Here is a 26,495-nt window from a genome sequence, read left to right as displayed (position 1 = left end):
GAGGAAACAGCCCCAGTCCTCCCACTGCGCCTCACTCCTGTTTTGCAGTCCCTCCTCTTTCCTGGCTGGCCTCTTTTGGACTGTTCCAGTTATACAAATCCCCTTCAGAGCGAACTTGGAACCAGGAGACCCAAGTTCTTGTTGGAGTTCTGCCGCTAAGTAGTTAAGACCCTGTCCTCTCTGGGCTTCAGTTTCCTATAAAGTTAGAAGGATGGAACCAAGGATCATCTAGTTCTAAATCTCTGCAAAGGAGGAAATACACCAAAATGTAAACAGTAGCTCTCTCTGGATTGTGGGATTATTTTCCTCTTTTTGAAATTCCAAATTACGCACAAGTAGGATGCATTACCATATAACACACAGATAAATGGCTGAGAGTCCCCACAGAGGGGACAAGCACTCCTCTGTAACTTCATCCCCGCGAGTGTGGCAAGTGCAGGGCAGGCAGAGGCTGTTACAGCTCCTGTCCCAGGCACTGCACTTTAAGTTTTACAGCCTCAGGTTGGCAGAGGAGGCGAGGCATTGCTGACACCTCCTCCTGAGAAAGGCCGTCTTCCTGCCTATTCATTAACATTTATGAGGCTCTGGGACACCAGCCCCCAGCTCCTCTGGGACAGAGGGACAGACTAAGTTTCCAGTTAGTCTCTATAGGAAAGGCATCCCCTGGGCCTCCTGAAAAGATGGAACCTGAGATCCCAGGAGTGCCACAGACAAAGGATCCAGCACCTGCTCAGTGATGCTTGATGGAATTTATGGCCAACAAGCGACAGCCACCTGGTCTGGGCTGGGCACTGTCCCAAGCCCTCCTGAGTCCCCCTCTCCCCTCCACCATCTCTCTGGTCAGCTCCTTCTCCTTTCTCCAGAGGGTCCCTCCATTTTGGATTGGCTTAGAGTGACACTTTGAGATGGGGTGCAGCTGTCCCTGGACCAAGTCCCCAGCACACCTTTCCTTGTTTCAAGGTTCCTACTGCCCAGCAAGCAAGTGTCCAGGTGGGAACGGAGTCTGTGACCTGGGCCTAAGCCCTGGCCTGGTCGTGGTCTCAGAGTCACCTTGCCAAGGTCACAGAGGAATTGGTGGCAGAGCTGGGACCAGTGCCCAGGACAAACGTCTCCCAGCCCAGAGCTCTGTCTACCCCAGCACACTGCCGCTCAGCTCTGTTTAGACAGGCAGCTGCCTCCCAACCTCCGCACTGAGGAAGCCAAGGCAGTGGTACTTAACCCGCCTCCTGCACTCAGCTCAGCAGCAGACATGTCCTGACTGCCACCTCCCTGCTTTCATGCCAGCTTAGTTGCTTGCTTAAAGTTACCCTGGGTGAATTTTCTAGTGCCTTTTCTGCTCTGTTCTTGCTAATGACTTTAGGCTCACAGCAGGCCGATATGTGAAGCAGTTTGTTTTTACTCAGATCACCAGAGCCAGCTGACTTATCCCCACTACAACCCTGTAATACACCCCCATCCGTGGGTTCAACCCCATGGTGACAAAGAGTTAAAGCTGTGTCTAAGAGGCCAGTGTCTAAATGACCTGTAGACCTGGAAGGTCAGCATGTGCAGACATGGAGAGTGCAATTCAGAGGTGCTAACTGCCCAAGGCACACGGTCGGAAGCACCTACCATCTCTAGCAATTAAGCACCAACGTGGTACGGTGGAGAGGAATGGCCTTTTCACTCTGACACTGAGAGCAGTGGGCCCGCCGGGCCGTCCTGGGTGCTAGTGAGCAGCACCACCTCCCTGTCCCTCTCCTTGCATAGGGTAGTCCTGAGGCCTGGGGAAAGGGAGGGACATGTCCTAAACCGGGGTAAGCAGGGCTAGAACCTAGGTTTCCCAGCTTCTAGGCCAGGACACTGCCAACCAGCCTGCTTGGTCCTACTCAGACTGTGGTCCTCAGGCCACTTACTTTCCTAGTAAAATACTTTTTCTGTTTTTTCTAATAAGCTCATTTTGGGACACATAACAAATTTGAAAAGAATCTCAAACAGAATAAAGTACAATAAAAATTAGTCACGCCTTTATAGCATGTGAGACAAAGTACCTTTGCATCATTTTTGTGATTAATCTGCTCAACCATCCAGGGTGAGGCCTATCAGACCTATTTTACAGATGGGGAAACTGAGGCTCAGAAAGCGTGAGTGACTCGTCCAAGGCTACACGTCCTCAAGTGAAGGGTGCTGCTGGGACAGGAACCCATACCTCCAGATGCCCAGTCCGCATGCTGCTGCTTCTGCCCACCACTTCTGCAAGGCCTCAGTGCCAAACAGCATCTTAACCTTCTCACTGCTCAAGGACAGGGACTTCATCCCAGGATCCAGAACTCATGCCTCCCCGCCCCCACCCCAGAGCAGCTGGGAGCAAAAGGAGAGGCCCGTGAGGAGCAGGAAGGAGAGGGAGGAGCTCCCGTCACCTACAGTTCACTCTGCAAAGCACGGTGCAGTCGCAGTGGCAGAAGCAGAAGCAGTGGCAGGTCCACTCCCTGCTGACCATTACGGGCTGGCCCCTGGCGCAGTCTGGGAGCTGCGCTTCTCGCATCCTGGCGACTTACCTCTCCTTCCTCAGCTGCCTGGCTTACACAGTGGGAAACCGATATGCCAGCCAGCCGTGAAATGGACTTCACCGCTTCAATCTTTAATGAGGCTTCCCAGCTAACCTATCAGAACCCTCCTGTCTACCTGATTCCAACAAGCTCTGGGGCCCTGGAGGAGGGTCCAGACCCCTCGTGGGGCCAGCTCATGGACCTTGATGACACCAGGTGTCTGCCAGAAGAAATCTCCTGTCGTGGCTCTCCTCTTGTCCCCTGTGGGTGATGGGATAGGACAGGGTGGGTACAGAGCCAGAAGGGAAGAGGTGACCGGACAAAGGAAGAGTCCCCAGTCACTGTTCAACTCAGCCACCCATTCTTCCAGGCTCTCTCCAGGTGGTCCTGCTTGGCTGTCCTTGGCCTTCTTGTCCACGCTATCACATCTGCTTACTCTCTTATCCAATCTCTGCCACTCCTGTTTTCTGTCTCAGCCCAGTTAGCTCCAAGGCCTGCAGGAAATCAATCCTTCAACCTGCTAGCAAGCATGCCTCTCTTCCAACCCCCTGGGACCCTTACTGCCATCACGCGTGTAGGCACGGAGGCTGGGAAGGCTTGTCTGCACTTCCCTAACTGGCAAACCCCCAGGACCCATAAAGCCATAAAGCCCAGCTTAAGTGGGTCTCTGTCCCTGTGGAGCCCTCCCTGGCTCCTCAGGTGGCAGCGTGGGCAGCTTCCTCTTCTTCTCCCCAGCTGCTCCGCTGTAGTATCCTGTACCTCAGTGTCCTGAGGAATGTGCTCACTGCCAATTTTTGAGTTTCTGTTTAGTCCACTGAACTGTGAGCTCCTTGAGAGTGAATGCCACGTCTCGCCCCACACAGAGCCTGGCATAAAGTGTGCAGAGAACATCTGTGGGACGTGCCCAAATTCGGCATCACCTCCAACCCTGTGTTGGAAACCCAAGTTAGCATCTTCTCACAAAAGCAACGCCCATTTCCCCAGTCTGACTTTGGTTTCTCTCGCTCTCTGCCCTCTACTGGACAGGAAATGCTGTCTCCCGCAAACTGTCTCTCAGGTCCACCTTCTCTGGCCTGTCTAGATCCTAGCCTCATGCTCCCTCACTTGGGGGTCTTTCCAGCAGCCCCTAACTAGTCTGTCTGCCTCGGCCTGGCCCCTTAAGCTCAGGTTTTCACATGAAACATCACAAGCATAGCTCTTCCTGTTGTTCCCCAGTCAGGAACATATTGGTTCCTATGGGAAATCCTTACTTTGGGACCTGAGGCCTCCTACACTCTGACTGGCTGGCCCAGCCCCCAGCCCCTCCTCCAGTCCCCTTTTTCCCTAGGAGTGACCTACTTGGGTCAGGCACCGTCTCCCTTGGAGTCTTTCCTCATGGGTACTGACTGTTCCCTCTTTACTTCCTCAGACTAAAATGCAAATATGTAAAATATGCAAAGGTATTTGTAAGGTACAACACTGGCCTTCAAAGGAATCTGAGATCCCCCCAGGCCTGCTGCCTAGGAGGGGCACCTGAAGGTTGGCATCTCAACTCCCCCTCTATTTCCTCCCTGACACAGGGCTCACACGGCCCTGCCTGTCCAAATCCTTCACTGGATGATTAGCACATGGATCCTAGCGGGCTTTGGACCCTTGGGCCGGTAGTCACATTCCCTCTTTGGGACTGAATTTTCCCACCTTTGGGCTGAACTAGAGAGGAAGCACCATGATGGTGACAGCAGCACCCACTACTTATGGAGTGCTCACTGCATGCCAGGCCCTGCTCTGAGCAAGTGGACTTGAAGCCACTTAGAGCTAAATTTGAGTACTGGCTCTGTCTCATTGATCTTGGGCAGGTTGCTGAATCTCTTTAACTCTGCTTTCTTGTTCGAAACATAACAAGAACATGGTTTGTCTTGGGGGTGGATCAATGAGATGTTAGTGTCAGCCTAGAGTCTGATATAGTACAACTCCACACTGCTGTTTTCTCTCCTACTTAGGCAATTCTGAGCGATTAACATTTTGTATTTGTATCTACTAAATTTTCATAACACACCCCATGAAGGGGTCACGAGTGCTATTATCATTATCTGATCAGGCCAGGGATGCCCAGAGATTAAAAACTTGCCTAAGTCAAATTAGTGAGTGAGAGTCAGAACCAGAAGCAGGTCCTGCAGCTTCCAATCGCGTGCTCTGTCACAACTAGCTTCCTCTGTCTCTTCAGAGGTCACCTCCACAACAAGTTATGTGTGAAAGCTGCCCAAAGGAGAGACCTTCAGGAGCAGTCTATCTCCTTGGTATCCATTGGTCAGAAACCCAACTCAAGGCCTGCCCACCAGCAGTGGACCACTTCTGCTTAAAAGAGTGGTAAGTGTCGGGAAAAAGCCGCTGGAGAAACTGAAGGTGAAGTAGGAACCAAACCTTCAGTCTCTCCGTCACTTCCAACTGAAGAAAATGTGTCGGATGGGATCCGTGGAATTTCACATCCTCCCAGGTGGGCAGGGCCCACATCCCCTAGCACGGCTCAGATCCTGACCGAGCTGCCAGCTCTACTTCTAGGTGCTTGGTGCCCCAGGAAGCGAGCAGTGAAATTTCAATATCAGGGTTTGCATAAGGGAATCAGGAAGGATGTGCACTACCAAAACACAACTGAGCAAACAGCTGGATTTGAGCCCTGATTCTGCCAGTGTTGACTTTATGAGCTAGTCTCTCCATCAATAAAACTAGACTCTTGGCTGATATGGCCCATTCTGACACTATGAGCCTACGAACTAGGTAATTAAATGCATTTGTTTCTTTAACCAGTATTTATTCTTAAGTTTTTACTCCAACGGAGGAAGGCAGTGGAGGGAAGTTATTTCTAGACCAGATCACGTAAAGACACTCTGCTCATTATGCTTGGCTTGGCTGATCTCTGCTGTGCCGGCTTCCTGAGGTCAAACCTGGCAGCTGGCAGTCTCTCTAAGCTGGCCCCTCCTGCATTCTGCTACTGAGGCCCAAAATGGGCCCCTCTGCCTCGAGCAGATCCTTCCAACTTGGGAGTGGGAACCCCAACAGCTTGGTGTGCTCTAGGGGTGTGTGGAGAAACAGGGAGAACACTGACTACCCTTCCAGGGCATCGGTTTTACTGAATGGGAAATAATTCAAAATAGGGAAATAAGTACAGATCTATCATGGAGTAGAATGTAACATCTGTGCGAGCTTTTTTTTTTTTTAAGATTTTATTTTTTCCTTTTTCTCCCCAAAGTCCCCCAGTACATAGTCATATATTCTTCGTTGTGGGTCCTTCTAGTTGTGGCATATGGGACGCTGCCTCAGCGTGGTTTGATGAGCAGTGCCATGTCCGTGCCCAGGATTCGAATCAACGAAACACTGGGCCACCTGCAGCGGAGCGTGCGAACTTAACCACTTGGCCACGGGGCCAGCCCCTGTGCAAGTTTTTACAATACAGCACAAGACTCCCAAGGACTTTGGAGACTGGGGGGGTCTCTTTGGGCTACACCACACACTAGCCCCAGGAAAGCAGGCTCTGGCTGGCATCCAAGGCCCCTGGACTCACACTCGGAGCTGAGCCTCCAGCTGCTCTCTTGCCTGACCTCTGCTGTCCTTCAGTAGGTTACGTGCAACGTTTCTTCCTGAAATGCTTCGTTCCTGCCTTTCTCTGGTGGTTCCTGTGCCTGTGAAGCAGCATGTTCCCATTTCTGCCTCACGAGGCCCAGCATCCTCTGAGGCCTGCTCAGGGACTTCCACGAAGCGCCTCCTAACATCCTCCCAGAGAACGCGCCTCCTCTGAGCCCTGCCCTGCCCGGCGCCCAGGCTGCTGCCCCTGCCGGACTGGGAGCACCTTGCATAAGAGAAATAGCCTACATTTATGCTTCCACATCACTGTGTCTAATTCTCAAAACAATCTGACAAGCTGTTATTATCACTTCATGTAACAGACCAGAAAATGGAGTTTCAGAGGCAGGAATCACTCATCGAATTGGTGGTAAAGCCGGGTCAGGCCAGGACTCTTTCAGCTATGCCTTTCTGCCACCCTAAACAGCGCTCTGTGTTCCTCTGAAGCCGGGAGACAGCAGGGGTGCTGCCCATGCACAGCGGTTATGGAGCCAGTTGGCCAGAGCAAACCATCACCGACCCCATTCAGGAAGAACTCACGGAGCTGCCCTGCAGTCGGGCGGGGAGGCAGAGCCCGCAGCGCTCAGGCCTCAGAAAGCTGCAGGCCAGCTGGGACTCTGCCGGGAGGCTCTCTAAGTCCTGCTAAGAGCCGTGGCTCCAGGGCAGGGATATCCAGGCTGTGATTTTTCGCCTCTGAAGAGCTGTCTGGCAGAGAGAGGAGGCTACAAAGGCCTGGGCCTCCTTCCTCACAGCTCCAAGAGCAGGTCTAAGCCTAGGATATTATACTCAAAGGCTGCCCTTCAAGACCTGGCCCTGCCTATTCCTCACCGCACCTGTCTTCCCACATCATCCAGGACGGGTAGTGCTCCTGTGCACGGTGTCACTCTCAAACACATCTCTGCATCTTTGCATGTGCAGCTGCCTCTCTTCGGACTGTTCCTTTCTCTTTTCTAACTGGCAAACTTCTATCTATCCTTTAAGACGCAGATTAGGCACGCCCACCCCCCGAGGCTTTCCTGATAGCTCTGTCCCTACACCTCAGCCTGCCTTCCAGGCCTCCTCTCCAGGCTCCTGTGGGCCCTGTACTTCCCTCTGTCATAGCACTTGCCACACTGTACTGTCAAGTCTCTCTTCCCCACCTGACTGCACTTCGAGAACGCAGGAAGCATGTCTTATTCATCTTTATGTGGTGATGCACAGCCCAGAATAGATGCTCAGTAAATGTCCATTCATTCATTCGTTCATCACACATGTATCACTGTGCGAGGCACTGGGGATACATCCTTAAAGTGGGGACAACAAACTGCTCTCCTGAACTTAGGTCCTAGAGAGGAGAGGCAAGCAACAAAGATACAACATGTGAGAAGAACACAGCAGGGAAGAGAACTGAAGTGGCAGGTGTGTGGGTCCCACCTCTTCGATGAGGTCATGCGTGAGCAGAGGCGTGCGGGAAGGAGCCATGGTATTTGGAGGTAAGAACATTTTAGGGAGAAGGGACGTTAGGTGCAAAGGTCCTGAGCTGGGAGCATGCGTGGGATGCTCGGGGAAACAATGAGGCGGCCAGTGCGACTGGAAATAGGTGAGGTAGAGTGGGAAGTGAATCAGGAAGGCAGCCAGGGCCCTGTGGTCCATGCAGGCCTTGGCAAGGATTTGGATTTTATTCTGAATAAGATTGGAAGTCCCTGGAATATCTTGAGCAAGGGCTGACCTGACCTAACCTAGACTTGAAAAGATCAATCTGCTCCTGTGTGGAGAACAGACTATGGCAGGCTAAGCGCAGAAGCAGGCAAATTGAGTAGGTGTCTATTGTGAAAACCCAGTCGTCTGCTGAGTGAATAAATGGAGGAATCAAGGCAGGCAGCACAAGCAGTTGGGGGGCAGGGCCTCAAATGCTCACACCCTGTCCACTCTAGAAACTGCAAGTCCTAGCCCAATTTCAGCACGTGGGTTTCTGAGTCCCTGGAATGGTTACTTATTAAGATATCTGAGCTGGTTCTTATCCTGTGTGAGCTAAACTTGGCAGAAGGCTGACTTGTGAAATTAACATTCTTTAGGATGATATATCATTCTCTAGATATTATACATGCTAAGTGAGAAAAAAGAAAATGGATGCTAATGAACATTTGACTAACTTCAGGTATTTGGCTATAAAGATGGGCCAGGATAAATGCCCAGAATAATCAAGCCGTGAACAAGCTGGGCTATGACTCAGACAGCATGGAGGCCACCAGCTGACCACGGTCTCTTTTAAGAGGCAAGCTGGTCCAATGGACAGAGACCTGGACTTGAAATTAGGAGACCAGGACTCCGTCACTCGCCAGCGTGGTTTTGGGCAAGTCACTTGCTGCTGTGAGCCTCTGCTTCTTCATGCTTCACGTGGGGACAACAATTCCTAAGTCTCCCTGACAGTCTCAGGACGGTGCTGTGAAGACCCAATGAAGAGGGGCATGTACAACAGAGGACATGTTCCTTTCCTTATGGAGTATGTGCATTAGCCCCAGGGAGGTGTCACAGCTTCTCCTCCCACCAGTAATGGCTTTGGCCACTGTTGACAGTGCCAGTAGGACAGTGTTTTGGGATTGGTTGCCCCAGGAACAACAATGACAACTGGTATTCTTATGGTGCTTCACAGCTTACAAATCACATTCTCATCTATTTTATCGTTTGAGCCTCACAACAACTTTGCAGGCAGTTATTACACCCATTTTAAAGATGAGGAAACTAAGGCTCAAGGTGCTGAAACGGCTTGCTCAAGGTTTCACAACTGCTACATGTGACAGAGCCTAAAGCTAGGGCATGACATTCTGTCACCTGCCCCCGTAGTCTGTGCCATTTCTGTCAATCATATGTGCTGCCCACAGGCTGCTCATCATTGCCCCAAGCTGAGGCGTATCAGGCAGGAACTGGTGAGACAGCATTCTGTAATGGACCATTTGATAGCTCAAGCCCTAACTGGGCGTGCAGTGTCTAGGCCATATCTATGGAAAACTAAAAGCTCCAGAGAAATCTTCCCATTAGTGTTTGGGAGATGATCCTGGGGCCGGTGGACGGAGGTCTTTTTTCTCTAGGATGTGAACTGCAAACCAACCAGCAGCTCCGAAAGGAAGACAACAGCAACAGCAGGCTGCTAGTGGGATGCTCAGAAAGTAGGGAGCCCCAAGAGGGGGACACAGTACTGCCAATGCACAGCGGGAGACTGCAAGGGTCAGGCAGACCTTCTTCTCAGACCTTGATTTGAAGTCCCAAACCACCAAGATCTGCTTGTGCCCCCATCTTCCTTACTGTCAGGTCCCCCCCAACCACCCTCGATCCTGCAGGCCTGATTCCAGCCCCGTCCCCGCCCCCTCACCAGCCCAGCCCAAGCAGCCTGGCCTCCCTCTGTCTCCCAAAGCATGGGCTGTGAGTATCACCACAGGAGCTGATATTGTTAGACTTTTCAAATATTAAATAAAAAGAGTAACTTCAAATTGTTACAGTTATTTAAAGCTGACAAAGAACTTGTACAAACATCATCTCATGTTATCCTCACAACAACCCTGTGAGGTAGGTATGGTTAACCAATTGTACAGATAGAGGAATTGAGTCTCTGAAAGGTGAAGCAACTTGCCCAAGGGCACGCCCTTGGCACAAGCAGTGCTTGATTCCAGATGTGTCTGACTCCACATCTGACGGGCACACCTCGGGGCCACAGAGAGCTGTGGGTCCATGGAAACAAGGCCTCTGGCTGGGGAAGGCGCGCTCCATTGTTTAGTGGTGGTAGGCGGGCCAAGGTGACGGGTGCGATTTCTGTGTGAGACAATTCTATTTGCCATGTCCCTCAATCACAGATAGCACCCCTCACCTTGAGCCCAGGTTCACAGGCTTGGGAGCGTTGCTGGCTCAGGAACGTCGTCTTGGTCTGCAGAGGATGGTGCGATGGCAGGAAGCTCCAGGCTACATGAGGCACGCAGACAGACACGGGAAACAACAGGCATGCTTGCTCACTCACCAAACACCTAGGATGGGTCAGCCCTTCTTCAGGGTGCCGGAGACTTGGAAAGCACAGTGCCTGTCCTCCAGGGCTCACAGTCTAGACAAGCAAATCACGAGTTCCAACTGGGGGACAACAGTGTGTCCAGAGTTAGGGAAGGCGCCCTATGGTCTGCTGGGGCGCTGGGCTGGATCCCCAGCACAGTAATGTGGAGGAGGGCAGGTCAGCAGCAGACAGAGGGACCTCAAGTGCAACAGCACTGGGAGTGGAGAGCACGGCATGGCCTGGTGTGGCCTGAGCACAAAGTATGAGCAGAACATAAGTGAGGCAGGAGCAAGGCCATGAAGGGGCTTGTGAAATTGCCCTGAGTTCTGTGGAAAGGTCACGTTAGAAGTGCCAGTAAGGAGGACAGACTGAAGAAGGAGAAAAGAGGCTGATCAGGCAGGTCCTGCTACAACCCTTCAATGGAGAAACAATGAGTATATGGGGTTGAGGTGGTGCCAGGGAGGAGACGAGGAGTCACATGTGTGTCTGGGGTCAGGCCCAGAACACACCCTTCATTAGTACAAACTGCCCAGTGCAATCCCAACACAGAGCTGGGGGCCTGGGCTGAGAGTCCCAAGACCCAGCAAGCCCCTGAGTCTTGGTCTGCTCACCCAACGTGGTATGGATACAGCAAGGGTTAAGTTAGACACTGTGCTGGTTTTTGAGAGTCCAGAGACAAACAGGACACTTTCTGACTCCCCAGCCTGACTGCATTCACATGCTGGAACAATAGGACATGCCAAGTGGTGTCAACCTAAGTTATAATGGAGGCAAAAAGACAGCATGTGGGGGTAAGGGGAAGGAGCGATCTCATTATGGTGGCTGGAAAAGGCTTCATCTGAGTAGCAACGTTGTGAGAGGAGGCATGGGGCTTGTAAATGTGGGGAAAAGTGAGAGGGGACAACGTCAGGGGGCACTCTGGGGAACGTGTGGTGGCGTGCCCTGTGTAGCTGTTGGCACGGATGAAGTCGAGGGCCCTGACTAATCCCAGGCTGGTGAGGAACCAGCCTGCCTGGTGCTCAGGAAGTGGCCACCAGAGGGCAGTCAGGAGGGGATGAGGCCGTGCCGAGCAGCTGTCCTATCCTTTCAAATGGGGCCATGCTGCGTCTACTTTCTGGTTGTTCTGGTTCTATCTCTGGTGGGGCAGAAAGTGCCAATGGCCTCAGCAGGAGGCAGATGAAGACAGGTAGGTATATTTTTAGGAGAAAAACGTAGGGAATTTTCAACAGAAACGTCTATGAGAAGCAAAATCTGGCCCCACTCTAAGTAGCTGTGAGGTGGAACAACGTGAGGAACGGCACTGGGCCTCTCTTCATGAGAAGGCTGGGCTGTGTAGGAGCCCCTTGCCTGCACAGCTTCCCCTGCTAATGTTGATGCTGCACTGGGCACGGATTAAGGACGTGGGACACTGGAAAAATTGGGAAAACATTTATCATCCAGCACCAGGAGAGTCATATCTTGAAATATACCAATGATGTTATTACAAGCAAACCAAGTAAGAAAAAGACACACTGTTATGTTCGGAGAGGCCAATGAGACTAAGCACTTCATCATGTGTTCACTTCATCATGGGAAAGAAACTAAGCACATCATCCACCTCACGTGGATTCCCAGTAAGCTGCCAGGTTTTTCTTCTGTTTCTTTCTGTCAGAGTCCCAAAGGACAAAACAGATAAAGCAGAACTATTCTGCTTGCATCCGATACCCAGGTGGACCTTTAGAACTCCTCAAAATAACCAGTGTGAAATTTGCTGCATTCAACCCAAAAAACTGTAGACGAAGTTGCCTTTGACTACACATGCTTCTGTGCCACCCCTTGCCTGCCCCTCCAACACCAGGCTCTAACGCTCTGAGGCACGCACACGTCTGATCTTGTGGCTAACGCTTTTAAAGGAGATCTGCACTCCAGCTTGGGGACACAAGGCGCTAACTGAATTTCCAGGTCGAGGTTGTTCTCGCCAGCCAGTCTTCAGAGCTCCTGCCATCAGTACTGTGCTTTGCTGCGCCCCATGACCTCATCTGAGATAGGCATTACCACCTCATTTTATAGATGGAGAAACTGACACTTGGGGAAGAGCTGTCTTGCCCAAGGTCAGACAGCCTGTCTGCAACAGCCAGGCCACTACCCTGTTCTACCCTGTGAACACAACTTCACCCTATCGTCTAGCAGGATAACTACTGTTCCAGGAGGCCAGTCCTGCTATAGAAGTCCAGGCACTGGGGCACATGCACTCTGGTACCCGTTCCTGGGGGGCTCCATGGCTCCAGAAGTCCTAAGATTCTGGGGCAAAGGGGCTCCTTCCTCCAGCTCTGGGTACAATGGCTGTCTACTAGAAGTGGCCCCAGACCCCAGTGGTTCACGGGGAAGGCCTAATATGTGGTGGGAAGGGGTTCTCTGGGTCTTCTCTTCCACTCTTCCCCACGCATTCAGGCGCAATCACAACACGAAGTTTGGCCAGCTCCCCTCGTCACTCCCAGAGACCTACTGGGAACGTCTATGACTTTGGGATGAGTTAGGGGTTGCCAGATCTTCTGATCTGGAAAGAGTTTCTTGGGCTCTTAGCAGGAGTTGAAAGCGAACCCTCTGTTTGGTTTGGGGTCTCCCCACTCTGTCCTGAGTTGAGAGTAAGAAAGGTGAGGCTGTGGGAGAGTGAGCTGAAGGCAAGAACAGTGGAGAAGCTTGCCAGAAAGGGCAGATTGTTCTACACACTGGGAAGGTCTGACTGGATTTCATTAGAGACCCAGAAGGGAAAAAATGGGGCAAAATCAAGCTAACGCAAGCCCCCCTGAGCACTGACTTCCAAGTTCCTCAGCGCTCTTCCTAAAGTCCCACCCTGGTCCTAGGCCCCAGGGAAAATTCTTTTTTAGGAAGGAACGGGTGTATCAAACCTGGGTTGTCTGGGATAGCGGGAGAAGCCTTGGGTGCAGGCCCCGGCTCTGCCCCTGACTGCTGTGTGACCCTCCCCTTACTGGGTCTCAGTTCTGTCATCTGTAAATGTACGCTCTGTTCCTTCTCTAGGTCCCACTCATCAGGCCCACCTGGGCCTCAACCATCTGTCTTCCACACCACAGAGGCTTTGAGGAAGAAAGTTTTCTCAAAAATTCACTCCTACCAGGTGGCTGGATCCCATCAGTTTGGGGCCCTGCTCTCCTGGAACAACGGGAGACGACTGTACAATGATTGTGGTAAGTTTGGAGAGAACTTAAAGGAGCTGAAAGAAGAGTACTGGACCTGAGGACAAAAAGTGGAGCCCAGTGGAGGGCAGCCAGAAGGAGACAAGCTTCACTTACTGGACACCTACAGGTACAAGGGGTCTTACATAGGTATTGTGTCAGATAACCCTCAACAATCAATGGTATTATGACACCTATTTTCAAGATGAAGTGCCTTGCTCAGGGTCACACTGCGTAGAAGCAGCAGCGCAGAATCTGAACCCAAGAGTGGAGAGTGGTGCATCAGAGAGCAGGGGAGCTCTGCGCCCTTCCCCCAGCCCATGCCCTTGGCATGTGGCCCACCTGGCTGTTCCGGAATTGTACCTTTACAATAAGCCAGTCATCTAAGTAAGCAAAATGTCTTCCTGAGTTCTGTGAACCACTCTAGCAAATTTATTGAACCTGAGGGGGTCATGGGAACCTCTAATTTATAGCCTGTCAGAAGCACAGGTGACAATCTGGACTTGCGACTGGTGTCTGAAATGGGAGGTGGCTGGGCGGGCAGTCTTGGGGACTGAGCCCTTAACCTGTGGGATCTGATGCTATCTCCAGGCAGACAGGTCAGAATTGAGTAAAACTGTAGGACACCAAGCTGGTGTCGCAGAATTGCTGAGTGTGCGGAAAACACACCATGTGTATCAGAGTGAAGCTGTGTTTAGTCAAGTCCCAAGAGCAGAGGAGACACACAGGAGGAGTGAGTTGTTTTCCTTCATCCCAAGGTAGCCTGGCTCCAAAATGCGCATTCTTCCCTCAGTACCACATTGCTTCTATGACAGCTCCTTCTCTCTGGAGGAGAGGAAGAGGCGTTCTAATTGCAGCTTCTCTTACTGCCTGTCTGTAAGTGGTGTGGGCCGAGTCCTCACTTCCCCCCTCGGGGGCTCAGTCTTCTCAGCTGTAAGATGGGCGCAGACACAGTGCTATCCACCTGGCACTGTAAGTGGTGATGAAATGGGACAAGAGATGTGATGCGAGAAGGAGCTAGTCTACTTTCACAGAGCTCCCAGTCTACCCTGTTAGACTCAGTGGCCCCTTTTTCTTACAAACATTTTGTAATGTTCCCTGTATTATCTTGAAGTGAAATTCATAGATATAACCTACCTACATAAATGAGAAAAAAAATAATGCCTTAAGTGTACTATAAAGGAGAGATAAGAGAGAAGTGATCTATAGTATAACATACTGCAACATGAGAAAGCACAGACACAGCTACACTGGGAGACAGAATGGGTCAGATGCATGCACATACCCGCAGACTCAGTGCACGCGACCGCTACAAACACATCTGACAAAGGGGAGTTGTGTGGATGATGAAAAATCTCACAGTGACAATGCTTCCAAAACAGAAAACAATTCCCAGTAAAGTTACAAACAAACTAAAGCACAATTCTATCTTGAAGTATGTGGTAGTCGCATTCCTAGGAAATTCAGCACATATTAACTGGTAAAAAAACAACAACAGTGCTTTTTCTTAAAACAGAGTTAGGTTCTGGCTAAGATGATTAAGTTTTTCACTTCCACGTGTTTGGTGGGACATGCAAAACAGTACTTCACCGTGCGGGACAGCCTGCACACTGCACCAGGCCCAGCACTCCCGGCCCCTCTGTCTGAGTCTGCAAACAGCTCCTCGCCCCTCCCACGCTGTCCCTGTTGAGAACTACTTGTCCAGTCCAGCCCTGCCCCTTCAGGGTGTAAACACCAGCGCCTATGCAGGAGATAAAACGTGCCTGAAATCACACGCGAGGTAGTGGCTGACGGGCCAAGAACCAGACTCCTGCTTCTAGACCAGGCTCTTCCCTCAGACTCAAGGAAACTCCCAGAGGGTCAAATTTTCTCAGGAATTTCAGACACTGTGGCAGGGGAGGTATTTTCCTCAGTTGAATGGGACTTAGCCAAGCCACTACTGCTGGTCCCCATCGCAGCCTGTCACATCTGCTGCGGCATGCTGAACACCTCAGAACCCTTCTGTATCAGCACCTCCTCGCACTCTCATGCTGTGAGGCGGACATGCCACCCCATCTTACAGATGAAGAAACCGAGGCTCAGATAAGGAAGTGATCTGCCCTGGTCACATGTAGGTAAGTGGCATGGCCAGGCCCAACATCTGGGTCTGCTGACTTCCTCGCCACCACAGCCTTTTCCTCACTAGAGCAGATGGCAGCTCACCTGGCAACACAAAGAAAGGGCTACGATCGGCCTCTAGCCTGGTGGAGACCTCGGGGGACAACCAGCACTTCCTCTTGCAGATGAGAGAACTGAGGCCCACAAAGGTCACTGGACCTGATCGAGGTCACATAGTCAGTGAGCAATGGGGCTAGGACCAGAGCCAGGCCTCCCAAGTTCCCATCCAGAAGAACAGCACTCAGGGACTCTGTTCCTTCCAGGGTTGCTGAGATTCAGAAGGTCAAAAGGGTCGATGTAGCCCTCACACGTTTCCTGAGTTCCCACCATGTGCCTCCCCTGCACTAGTTCTAGAGAGACAGAGGTGACTGAGACAATATCGGTCCTACTACAGGAGAACTAGCGGTCTAGTGGGAGGGCAGGCACGACAGAGGTATTCTGAATAAAACAGGCTAAGCATCACGGTGGAGTGAATGTGCAGGGGCCAAGGGTGCTGGCTGCAGCTGCCCAAACCAAGAGGCAGAAGGGCATACAGCAAGTGTGCGGCCTGGGTGTTAGCAGGACCGGCAAGGTCTGTGCTCTCTGGAGCCTGCAGCTCCACAAAGCCCCCCACAAGGTCAGCTCCTCTCTATCCTTCCCCATCAGCCAGAGAAGTAGCTCCAAAGGTGAAAAAAACTGGACTAAATAGCTCTAAGATCCCTCTCATCTTTAAATTTATTTCTAAATATAAGTAAACATAAATATATAGTAAATGTAAATATATAGCTCGGTGAGGGAATTATTTCTCTACACTTGATTTTCCAATGGGAATAGCCATTTTTTTTTTCACATTACTGCAGTAAATCATTCAGGGAAAAACCTTCCCAAAGGGGCACCCAGACTCCTGATAGCTTGAAATAAAAATCACCGTTACTACTGTTATTGTTTTTATTATTATTATTATTTGTTGTTGGTGGTGAGGAAGATTCGCCCTGAGCTAACATCCGTTGCCGATCTTCCTCTGGTCTTGCTGGAGGAAGAGCAGCCCTGAGCTAACACCTGTGCCATCCTCCTCTACCCTGCACTGGAACACTGCCACAGCACGGCTGGTGAGTGGAGTAGGTCCGCACCCAGGATCTGAACCTGCGAAACCCGGGCCACCAAAGCGGAGTGTGGAACTTTACCTACTCGGCCAAGGGGCCGGCCTCCTGTTTTTATTATTTTTAATGTATAGCCACTTCATCCCCATCATAATGGCAGCTTTGCAAGAATTATAAAAAGAGGTCTAAGAAAAAGGAAAAGAATAGGAGAGAAGGAAAGGCGAGGGCAGATTCTCACCGGCTTGGAGCTGCACCTGCTAGAGGTGCCAGGGCTTTGCTGCCTGAGGTCCTCACACTGCTGTGGAATTTTCACAAATAAACCAAGTAGCCAACTTCGCCAGTTAGGAGGAAATAACTCACAATGTGAGACAGTATTATCCACATTAACAACCAATTCACTAAATACGAGAAAAGGAGTCCCAAAGCCAGGGATCTGATCAACAGTGAGAAGTCACAGCCAAGAGTCTGACAGAGAGGAAGGAGATACAAAACACTCTCCCCTAACACCTAGGAGAACTTGATAAGGGAAGTCTTTCAGGCCGCTGAATGCAGAGGCGACCTGCGCACTCGCTCCCAGCCCAGTGCCACCTGGAAAGGTCAGAGTGGGCTTTAAAGGACAGCGTGCACTTACCGAGCACGCAGCGTGTCACGAGCCATCCTCGGCACTTTATGGGGATGAGCACAGTGAACGCTCCCCACAACCTGGGAGGCCTGGCACGAGCACCACCATCCCCCCTTACGGCTCAGGAGACTGGGCACAGAGGCGTAAGCTCACGCCACGCACGTACGTGTGTAACACCTACATAATGCACACAAACCAACCTGCGGCTGTGAATACAGAAGCGGCTAACGTGACTCCTGCTCTCAGGAACACATATTTAGGCACTCAACAGTTCTTTCTGAGTGCTGCTGATGCGGCAAGCACTGCGATGGGTGCTGTGGGTCCGCTGGGGAACAGGTCAGACGTGACCCCCCTCCTAGCAGCCAGGCTTTAACTTCACAAGTGGTGGATGTGGACAGGGAAGCACTGGGAGCACACAGAAGGGGCACCTCATCAGACCTGGGGTGGGGCAACGAGGGGGCCCAGAAATCTTCCCAGAGAAGGCGACATCCAGGGAGAGAGAAAAGGTGAGCATCCAAGACAGCAGAATGGAGAAGAAATGGAGAGAGAGAGAGGCAGGAGCCACCTATCACAGGAGGCCAGAGGTGGGGGCCGAGAAGGTAGGATGAGAATTACTGAGATGAGAGTTAGCAGGGGACAGGGCTGGGGAGGATTTTGATAAGTAAAGATGGTAAGAAAACATTCCAAGGGAGGGGACATTTGAAAAAGCTTGGCATCCAACCCCTATGGGGTTCTGCCCTTTCTAGATTTGTCCTTGGCTGTGTGCCCTTATTCTATCATTGCCATATTCTTTGGAAAAAACGCAAACTCATCAGAAGGCTCCCTATGTGCCCTTCTTGTCACTTTTGGTATCCTTTCTTCTTTTTTAAAAAAAATCCCTGGGTAACTTAAAATTACAAGCTTTCCAGCCCTCTCAACCCCAGAGCCATCGAATCCCATCCCTCTGGTTCCTGTCCATCTCTAAAAGTAGGGTACAGTAGGACAGTGGGTGCCCGGATCAGTAGGCAGCAGAGAAATACCCTGGTCAGAAGCACCCTGTAGGAGAAGGAGGAAGGTAAGTGGGGGCTGCACTGATGAGGAAACCGCCCGACCTTCCAGCTGGTGCTTCTGGCAGAATCCGAGGTCTTTCAACTCCAAGACCCCTCTTCCTTTCTTTAAGAAGCCAAATGAAGGAACAGCCAAGGAATCTCTCTGTGACCTACCAACATGATTCTAGATACTAAAGGTGAAGAAGTTCCTCCAGCGGAAGTAAAGGTCCAGCGAATGAACGGGAAGGAAGGCGAGCGTTTTCTTCTTTGGCTATGCAGATGAACACAAACAACGACGACTCATAAAACACGGATAGTGTGGATGCTGCCTTACAGCAGCTTGGTGAGGCCCATGTATTTATTATCCATCATGACCTCAAACACACCATATGACACCAGACAGCCTCCACTCACTCGCCGAAGGAGACACAAGGTCCCCTTGTCATCAGAGGACGCACACATTCTGGGAGTGGGAAATTACGGAGATGTGACTAAAGGTGCAAGAGGCATGCGTTCCTCCGTGCTGTACTGCACTTAATTAAAGCTACTACTGAAAACAATGTGAAAAATGAAATCACCAACCAGTGTACGAAAATCTTCATCCATACTAGTAATCAAAAATGCAAAGTATGGGGCCAGCCTAGTGGCACAGTGATTAAGTGCACACGTTCTGCTTCAGCTGCCTGGGGTTTGCCGGTTCGGATCCCGGGTGCAGCCATGGCACCGCTTGGCAAGCCATGCTGTGGTATGTGTCCCACATATAAAGCAGAGGAAGATGGACACGGATGCTAGCTCAGGGCCAGACTTCCTCAGCAAAAAGAGGAGGCTTGGCAGTAGATGTTAGCTCAGGGCTAATCTTCCTCAAAAAAAAAAGCAAATTAAAATGATATATTTTCCCTTCCCTTGAGTTTACTAAGATTATTAAGAGCACTAATGCCTAGACTGGTGAAGGCTGGGGCAGTGGGTGACTGTCGTGCGTGCTGGACAGAGCATAAACTAGTACACTCATTCTGGAAGGCATTTTGGCAAGATATATCAAAGCTTTAAAAATTTATATATTGTTGGACACATAAATATGCCCAAGAAATAACTGGACAGGTGAGCAAAGACGGACACATCAGATACAAAGCATGTGTACAAATAAACACACAAAAAAGCCCTCTACTACATAAACATAATAATGTGAAATGGGACAACCTGCACGTCTAAACGTAGAAGACTGGTTAAATTATGGAACATCTTTATATGGTATTCACTGAAACGGCCTGACGATCTGACCTCTTTGACACAGAAAGACATTCATACCATAGAGTGAAGTGAGAAAAGCAGATTATAAGACAGAATGTATAGACTACTTCTGGGGAATAGCTATGAATTCACATATGAACACAAAAAAGTCTGGAAGGGTATATGTGTTAAAGCAGTTGGAGGAACAGAGGTAATTTTTGTCTGCTTGTCTGTATTTTCTACTTTTCAATAGCACACAAAGACTGACTGACTCAGCAACTATGGATGATGAGGGAGCCTGGCTTCCAGAGGTGCTGGGGTCCTCCAGGAGGTAAAGAAGGACATTCTGCTGTTCCAGCTTCTTCACAGCGTTTTACCCACTCCTAGCAACGGCCAAGTGACAATACCTGCAAGTGGTGAACTAGAATTCACTCCTGCCCAGACAACATACATCAAACCATAAGCCATTTGAGCTGGGAGGACTTGCAGAGATCTTGATCAAGTCCATATCCCTCCTCCCAAAGATGGGGACACTGAAACCCACAGACAAGTGGCCTGTTTAATGTCACATATGTCAGAAGCAGACTCCTGTTAAAGCACGAGGAAGCAATTGCCGTTCTAAGGCTACCAAATTGTGAGCGGATACCCGCTAAGAGAAGAACGTGTGGGGGAGGGAAGCCGAGCTGGGCTGGGGTGTGGAGCGCAGCCTGTAAACATTCCGCCCCGTCCTCTCCCCCCACCTCCCCGTCTGACAACTGGCCACTAAAGACAGCAGACAGAGGAAGTCTAGGTAAGTGCTTTCTGGGGTTGACATCAGCAATTCAGGAGTTGTGATGGTGCAGACCCACCGACACTGAGGCCCGTGTCCTCGGTCATCCTTCTGCAAGTGGCTGCACCCTGCCACGAGCCCCACTCACTGCCACGCCCAAGACCCTGTGATCCCCAAAGTAAGAGGCCCGCCTGGAGCTGTGGGTGCAGGCTGGGCTCATGGAGCACTAGCCTCCTGACCTTCCTCTCTGACCTACTGAGGCAGTGCAGAGTAGTAGAAAAACCAATGGATTTTCAACCGGAAACCCTACATTTGAGTCTCAGTTCCACTGGAAGATGCTGGCAGATGTGTCACTTTTTTTTTTTAACACTTTCTCAGCTAATGATTTACTTTCTCACAAACATTTCTATTTTTTTGTTTGTTTGTTTCGAGGAAGATTAGCCCTGAGCTAACTTAACATCTGCCGCCAATCCTCTTCTTTTGCTGAGGAAGAGTGGCCCTGAGCTAACATCCGTGCCCATCTTCCTCTGCTTTATATGTGGGACGCCTGCCACAGTGTGGCCTGCCAAGCGGTGCGGAGGTCCGAACGGGTGAATCCCAGGCCACCCAAGCAGAACGTGCGAACCCAACTGCTATACCACCAGGCCAGCCGCAGATGTGTCACTTTTTAAAATCTCAACCCCCTCTCTGAATAAATATGTATAACAGTAGCTGGCCTGGCTACGTACTGGAAATTAAAGACAAATTATAAGCACTTTAGAGTATAAGGAAGCACTTCCTTAGCCAGACAAGGTCTTGTGTGGCTGCTGGGCCCTCATCCTCGAGGCTGTTTGGTTAGTGGGAGCCTTTCCTTAAGAAGGTCAGGGAAGGGGCATATGGGAAAAGGAACCTGGTAAAAAACAAAAGCCTAGGCTTTGAAGAGAAAGTCTAGATATTATTAGTATCAGTATAATCATTATCTTTGTCAATCAACTGGCCAAAGAAGCCCCACTCTGAGTTCCCAGCTAAGCATATGCACCATCCTTGGCCATCACACCTTGTCACGCAGCAGCCAGAAACCCAGAAAAGCTGGGCCACGTGGTCTGTGAGCCAAGCCTGCAAACAGCAGGGGGCCAGCAATGCACACAGCCAGCTGCGACCATAGGAAGGCTGCAGCCCTGCATTTGCACCGATTTTCTTCTCCTTTCCTCAGAAGATAGGCATGCATTAGGAACCAGACAGCTCCTCCTTGCCCCTCAAAACAACCTCCAGATGTTAGTTTCTCTAGAAAAAGCCCCCATAACCCAGTGACTGTCCCTATCCACTGAGATAACCCCTGAACCCCGAGCCTTGTGGGGCCCAGGAGAATCTTAAGCTGGCTCTGCACTCCTGTCCCTGACCCAGGGAACTGGAGTCACCAGCCCCCGGACGACTATTTTACTTGCTAAATTAACTTTAGGTTCCCCAGGTTGGGCCTGAAGTTGAAGAATGAGTATCCAAAGCTCACTGCTGTAAACAGACAGATTTTGTGGGTGCCAAGGAACAATGTCAGAAAAACAGATTTTTCAAGGGTCAAATGCCTGACTCTCTCTTCCATGTAGAAATTAGGCAGCAAAAATATTTCTCTGTTATCCCCATTCTTTCTGTAGAACAACCTCAAGAATCCTGGCTCAACAGTAGCCTCCACTAGGTTGGGAGGCAGGAAGGAACAAAGACAGAGCGCAGAGTACAGCTCGCTGCCTGTCTTCAGCACACAGATAATGCAAACTGTGAACGAGTAAAGTTCCGGGTTTGGATTGCAGCTGATTCTCTGGAAGTGGAATTACAGGGAAGTCACTTCCCTCTCTGAGCCTTGGCTTCCTGACCTTGGGAACAGGGAGGTTATCTGGGATGTCACCTCCAGGGCTGTGGCGAGAATCAGGTAAGAGAGGGGGATGTGAAACCATTCAGTCCAATGTCCTCGGCATCTACAATTTTCTCTGATTTGCTTTCAGGTTTGTATATAAGTGTCTTGTATCTGCCAGGTTTGGAAGACCCCACAGGAGGCCCCACTAGTGTCTGCCTGTACATGAGGAGGGAAGGCGGGAAACAACGAGCAAGACCCAACCTGAGGAGACGGTGAGTCTTAGAAAACACCACGATCTGAGCGCCCCAGATGCCCACCACAGAACAGGACATGCCAGAGAAGAGAAGAAGCAGTGAGAGAGCATTTACAAGTGCCAGGTGCCACGCCGGGCCCTTGGATGCTCTCCACAACTTTGTAAGTGGGACTTATGACCCTGTTTTACAAATAAGGACACTGAAATTTACAAAAGTAACCACATTTCACAAGACCAAAAGGGAAAGAACCAGTATTATTTGTGCTCTTATCACATACCAGGCACGATACGCTAAGTGCTTTATAAACATTTCAAAATTTAGTCTTCATAACAACCCCAGGAAGTAGGGTTTATTACCCCAAGGCCACAGGTGGCACAGCAAAGACTTACTATAAGATCCACCTGCCCCAAACAAGTACTTTTTTTGACTACAGCACATTGCCTCCCACCGAGGGAGTAGGATGGACTTGCCCGACACTGACAGGCTTTAATGAAAAGCATCACAACTATGTGGCAGCAAGAGGGCTTCTGCCATAGCTGGTGGACAGAGATGGGTGGTCAAGAGGCTGCCTGCGAGCTCTAAAGGCTGAACTATGGAGCAGAGAGGCTGGATCTACGAGGCACAGCACATCACGGAGCAGCACACCACAGTGACAAAGAACCACCTATGGAGACACTTGATTCTGGGGACGAATCCCTCAAATATAACGTGGAGGGAAAGAATCAGGTACAAAAGCACACACTGCGCGAGTCCATTCACATGAAGTTCAAACACAGGCAAAAGTGTTCTGCTGTCACAGAAGCTGACATCCTCGTTGTCCTGGGGGAGGGGGCAGGAGGGCTACCGCCTCCATCAGGACCTGGTGGGGGCACACGGCGTGCATACGTCTAAAAGCTCATCGAGCTGCACACTTCTCTGCATGGCAGTGTTGGCAGGTTACAGTTCAGGTGAAGAAAATGCTTAATTCTCAGTGGGCCCAGGACCTCCCCTCCACCAAAGGTCACGCCCGCAGAAGCAGGAGGTCAGGCCACGGCCAAGAAACTGGGAGGAGCAACTGCTACTCCAGATGCAAGCTGGAAATCAGGCCCCTCTCACCTCATGACCACACACCCAAAACCAGATGGGGACCCTCACTCCCACACCAACAAAGATATCTATTCAACCCAAAGGAGATGTGGGAGGGAGGGCTCTGAATCTGAGTTACTACCTGACACCAGCCAGTTATTTCCTCATAATGGTCACAGTTTTCTTATTGGAAAATAACAGTGGATTAACTGATTTCCTTGTGATTTTATGGTGAATTTAATAAAGAAATTAATAGTTTTTATTTAATTTAAGCAGTTGCTTGAAAGAGTTAGTTGTGTGATTAAATTAAAACTTTTTTTTGTCCCTCGATGTATCCATATGCATAGATAAAATAAAGCTTGACTCTCCCATCCTGGGGCAGGTGAGGTAGTCAGATGGGGAACCTTACACTCAGCTCGCTGTACCGTGAAGCTCAGGCTTTTGGGTGGAAAACAGACAGCCGAAGAAACATTTATTGGGTGCCTTTGACGTTTTGGGCCCTGTGCTCGTCACTCAGTGCCACTGTGGTCGAGCAGCTTCCTCACTACACATCCCAGTTCTCAGCAGAAAATCCCCAAACCTTGGAGCCTTTCCCTGGTGGGAAAGCACTCTACAAGTACCCACCCATTCTGTGTATGACCTATGGGAAGCATCCTCAAAACGCGTTATTTATCTACTTAAAAACATTCTCCTAGGGTTTAAATTGGATCCCAAAGCTCTAATATATCAGGCACAATAGATATTTAAAAGCCATCTCCCTCCAGGTTCAAGTACCATGTCTCCTCACTTGCCATTCCAATTCTGGCAGCAGCAGCAGCAGCAATGAGAATAATAATACTCACAAATACTAATACTGGGTGATTAATATGTGTCAGGCAGGCTGATAAACATTTTACATTCTAGAGCATTTAAATGTGAAAATAATCCCATGTCACCCCCAGTTTATAGATAAGGAAATTGAACCACAGAAAAATGAAGTAACTTGTCCAAGGGTTCCTCAGCTAGAACATAGCAGAATCAAGACTCACACTGAGCACTGTGACCCCAAACCTGGTTCTTAACTACGATGCTCTACTAAGGTCAGATCTCTAGCAGAGCACAGGATCATGTCCGTGGCCATCAAGACACCCGTGCCCTGGAAAGCCTCCGTCCGCCCTCTGAAGCTAACACTGTAAATTTCCAATAAAAGTCACATGTATTTCTGCTTCTGTGCTTAACTGCCCTGCTTAGAAACTCTTGCTAGCACCAACCCGCCACCCCTGCACTGTCTATACCGAGTATCCAGCCCACCCAGAGTCTTCTAGGTTGCAGCCTTTCATTGTGCAATGCCCACTGCCCTTCCAATGCCATTTCCAACTCTCTCCTGTCTGCACCTGAGGCCCCAGAAACAGTGCAGTGGACTCTGTCCCAGCATGTGCCGAGCTTTCATGACCGTGTCCTTGGGCACTTGCTGCTCCCTTTGCCTGGGAAGCCCATGCCCACCTCTGCCTTGAACTCTTCACCCTTCAGAACTCCAGCTCAAATGTCACCAGCCCCGAGAAGCCTCCCTCGGCAGCCCAGATGGGCAGGTGCTTCCTTCCCTTTCTGTGCTCCTTAGTCCCCTGCTCATGCCTTGTTAGAGCGATTATCACAACACGGTATAATTAGCAGCTTATGAATCTATTCCAAAATACCAAGTGACTTGAGGGGAAGGACTCCATCTATCCATTTCTTATCTATTCTGCATGGCCAGTTTCTTACATCTGTAAATATTTAGTAAAAGTTTATTAAACATATGAATGAATAACTTAATAACTGAATAAACTGTCACTTGTTCCCTCCAAGCTCTGCTAAATATGTGTTCTAGAATACAAAGCAGGACGACAAACGTAAAACACATCTGGATAGACAGCTTTAGGAACACATCAGTAGAAATCTGTATCTCACAAAGGGCAAAAAAAGATGTAAACGTCATTCTCTCCTCCTTCAAATTGTTAACGTCTCTTTAAATCTAGAGTCAGGCAGGAGGTTTCTCTGAGAACCCCTATATCATCAGCTCCAGCAGTCGAGGCCGGGACATCCTGAGAGCCAGGGCCTCGGGAGGGCAGAGGTAGAACAGGAGAGGATCTTGGCGCCAGGCCGAGACAAAGCCCCGCTTACCTCCTTCTTGGGAATTCATGATGTTGAGGGCAAATAGCATGGCATTGGAGAACGTGGTCGCCTCTTCCTTACTTGCAAAGTTTAAGCCGTAGACCTGGCGGGCGTCTCGCCACTGATGGAAGGTTGGTGTTGCCTGATTGTACTTCAGCCCTTTCACGATTGAATAATTGATCACAACCTAGAGGAGAAAGAGAGAAACATGTGTAAATAAATAAAAGGTAGGTGAGCAGGAGGGAGCTGTTATGCGGCAAGGATACTGTGTCCCCTGCGGCTACAAGAGGACAGGGAGAGTAGGATGGGGTCAGAAGAATGGGAAAGCATGACCAGGCAGTTTTTCAGCATGACCCATAGAACAACGAGGGTTTGAAAGCCAGTTATTTCCTTTACTAATGCTGTGTAGTCACAACCTCCAGATGAGAGACCTGAGCTGGGGGTGAGGTCCCCAGGGTCCTGGCTCTGGTCCTGCCTCCTAGCCGAGTCACCCAAGGCAGTCACTGCACTTCTCTAAGGCTTACTTTCTCCAATTAAAAAATCAAGATAATAATCCTGGTTCGACCGACCTCACAGGGTTACTGCAGAGGTCACACTGCGATACATATCTAATGTAGATTTCTAGATATAAAGATCCTTAAGGGCAAGAGTCTTTTCTGATTCATATTTATGCCTCCCATAGCCTTCTGCATAGTGTCTAGTACTTAGAATGTATTAATAAATGGGTTATTAGCTAAAAGGATAACTTGGAAAAGCTAATGTCACACAGATGTACAGTGTTATTAATATCTTTATTATTAATCAATCAATAAACATCAACTGACTGCCAGGAAGCAATGCTAGACTCCCTCAGCAGGGAAAGATACAGAGAAGACTAAGATAGAATCCAGACGATCAGGTGCTTACACGCAGTCAGGGGATTCCACACCAGGTCCACCTGACCTCTAAACTTGGCTCTTTCAGACATTTAACTGAGAATTATTTCAAAGTTCTTCAAGACTACACTTAGTAAGTGGGGCTCAGTGA

At 50.0% G+C, this 26,495-nt stretch overlaps 1 protein-coding gene across 4 annotated transcripts in view; it reads right to left on the bottom strand.

Annotated features, from left to right (window-relative positions):
* Nucleotides 1-26,495, bottom strand: part of EVL (Enah/Vasp-like) — a 126,443-nt gene that overhangs the window by 29,044 nt on the left and 70,904 nt on the right. For all 4 annotated transcript variants that reach the window (XM_046647215.1, XM_046647212.1, XM_046647216.1 and 1 more), the window contains exon 3: nt 25,479-25,656. In XM_046647215.1, coding sequence (XP_046503171.1) covers nt 25,479-25,656 — 178 coding nt within the window. The remainder of the gene's footprint in view (nt 1-25,478; nt 25,657-26,495) is intronic.

This window comes from Equus quagga, chromosome 20, assembly GCF_021613505.1.
Source record: "Equus quagga isolate Etosha38 chromosome 20, UCLA_HA_Equagga_1.0, whole genome shotgun sequence".
NCBI classification, from domain to species: Eukaryota; Metazoa; Chordata; class Mammalia; order Perissodactyla; family Equidae; genus Equus; species Equus quagga.
The sequence above is the reverse complement of the archived record's forward strand: the minus strand, read 5'-3'. Positions and strand labels throughout refer to the sequence as shown.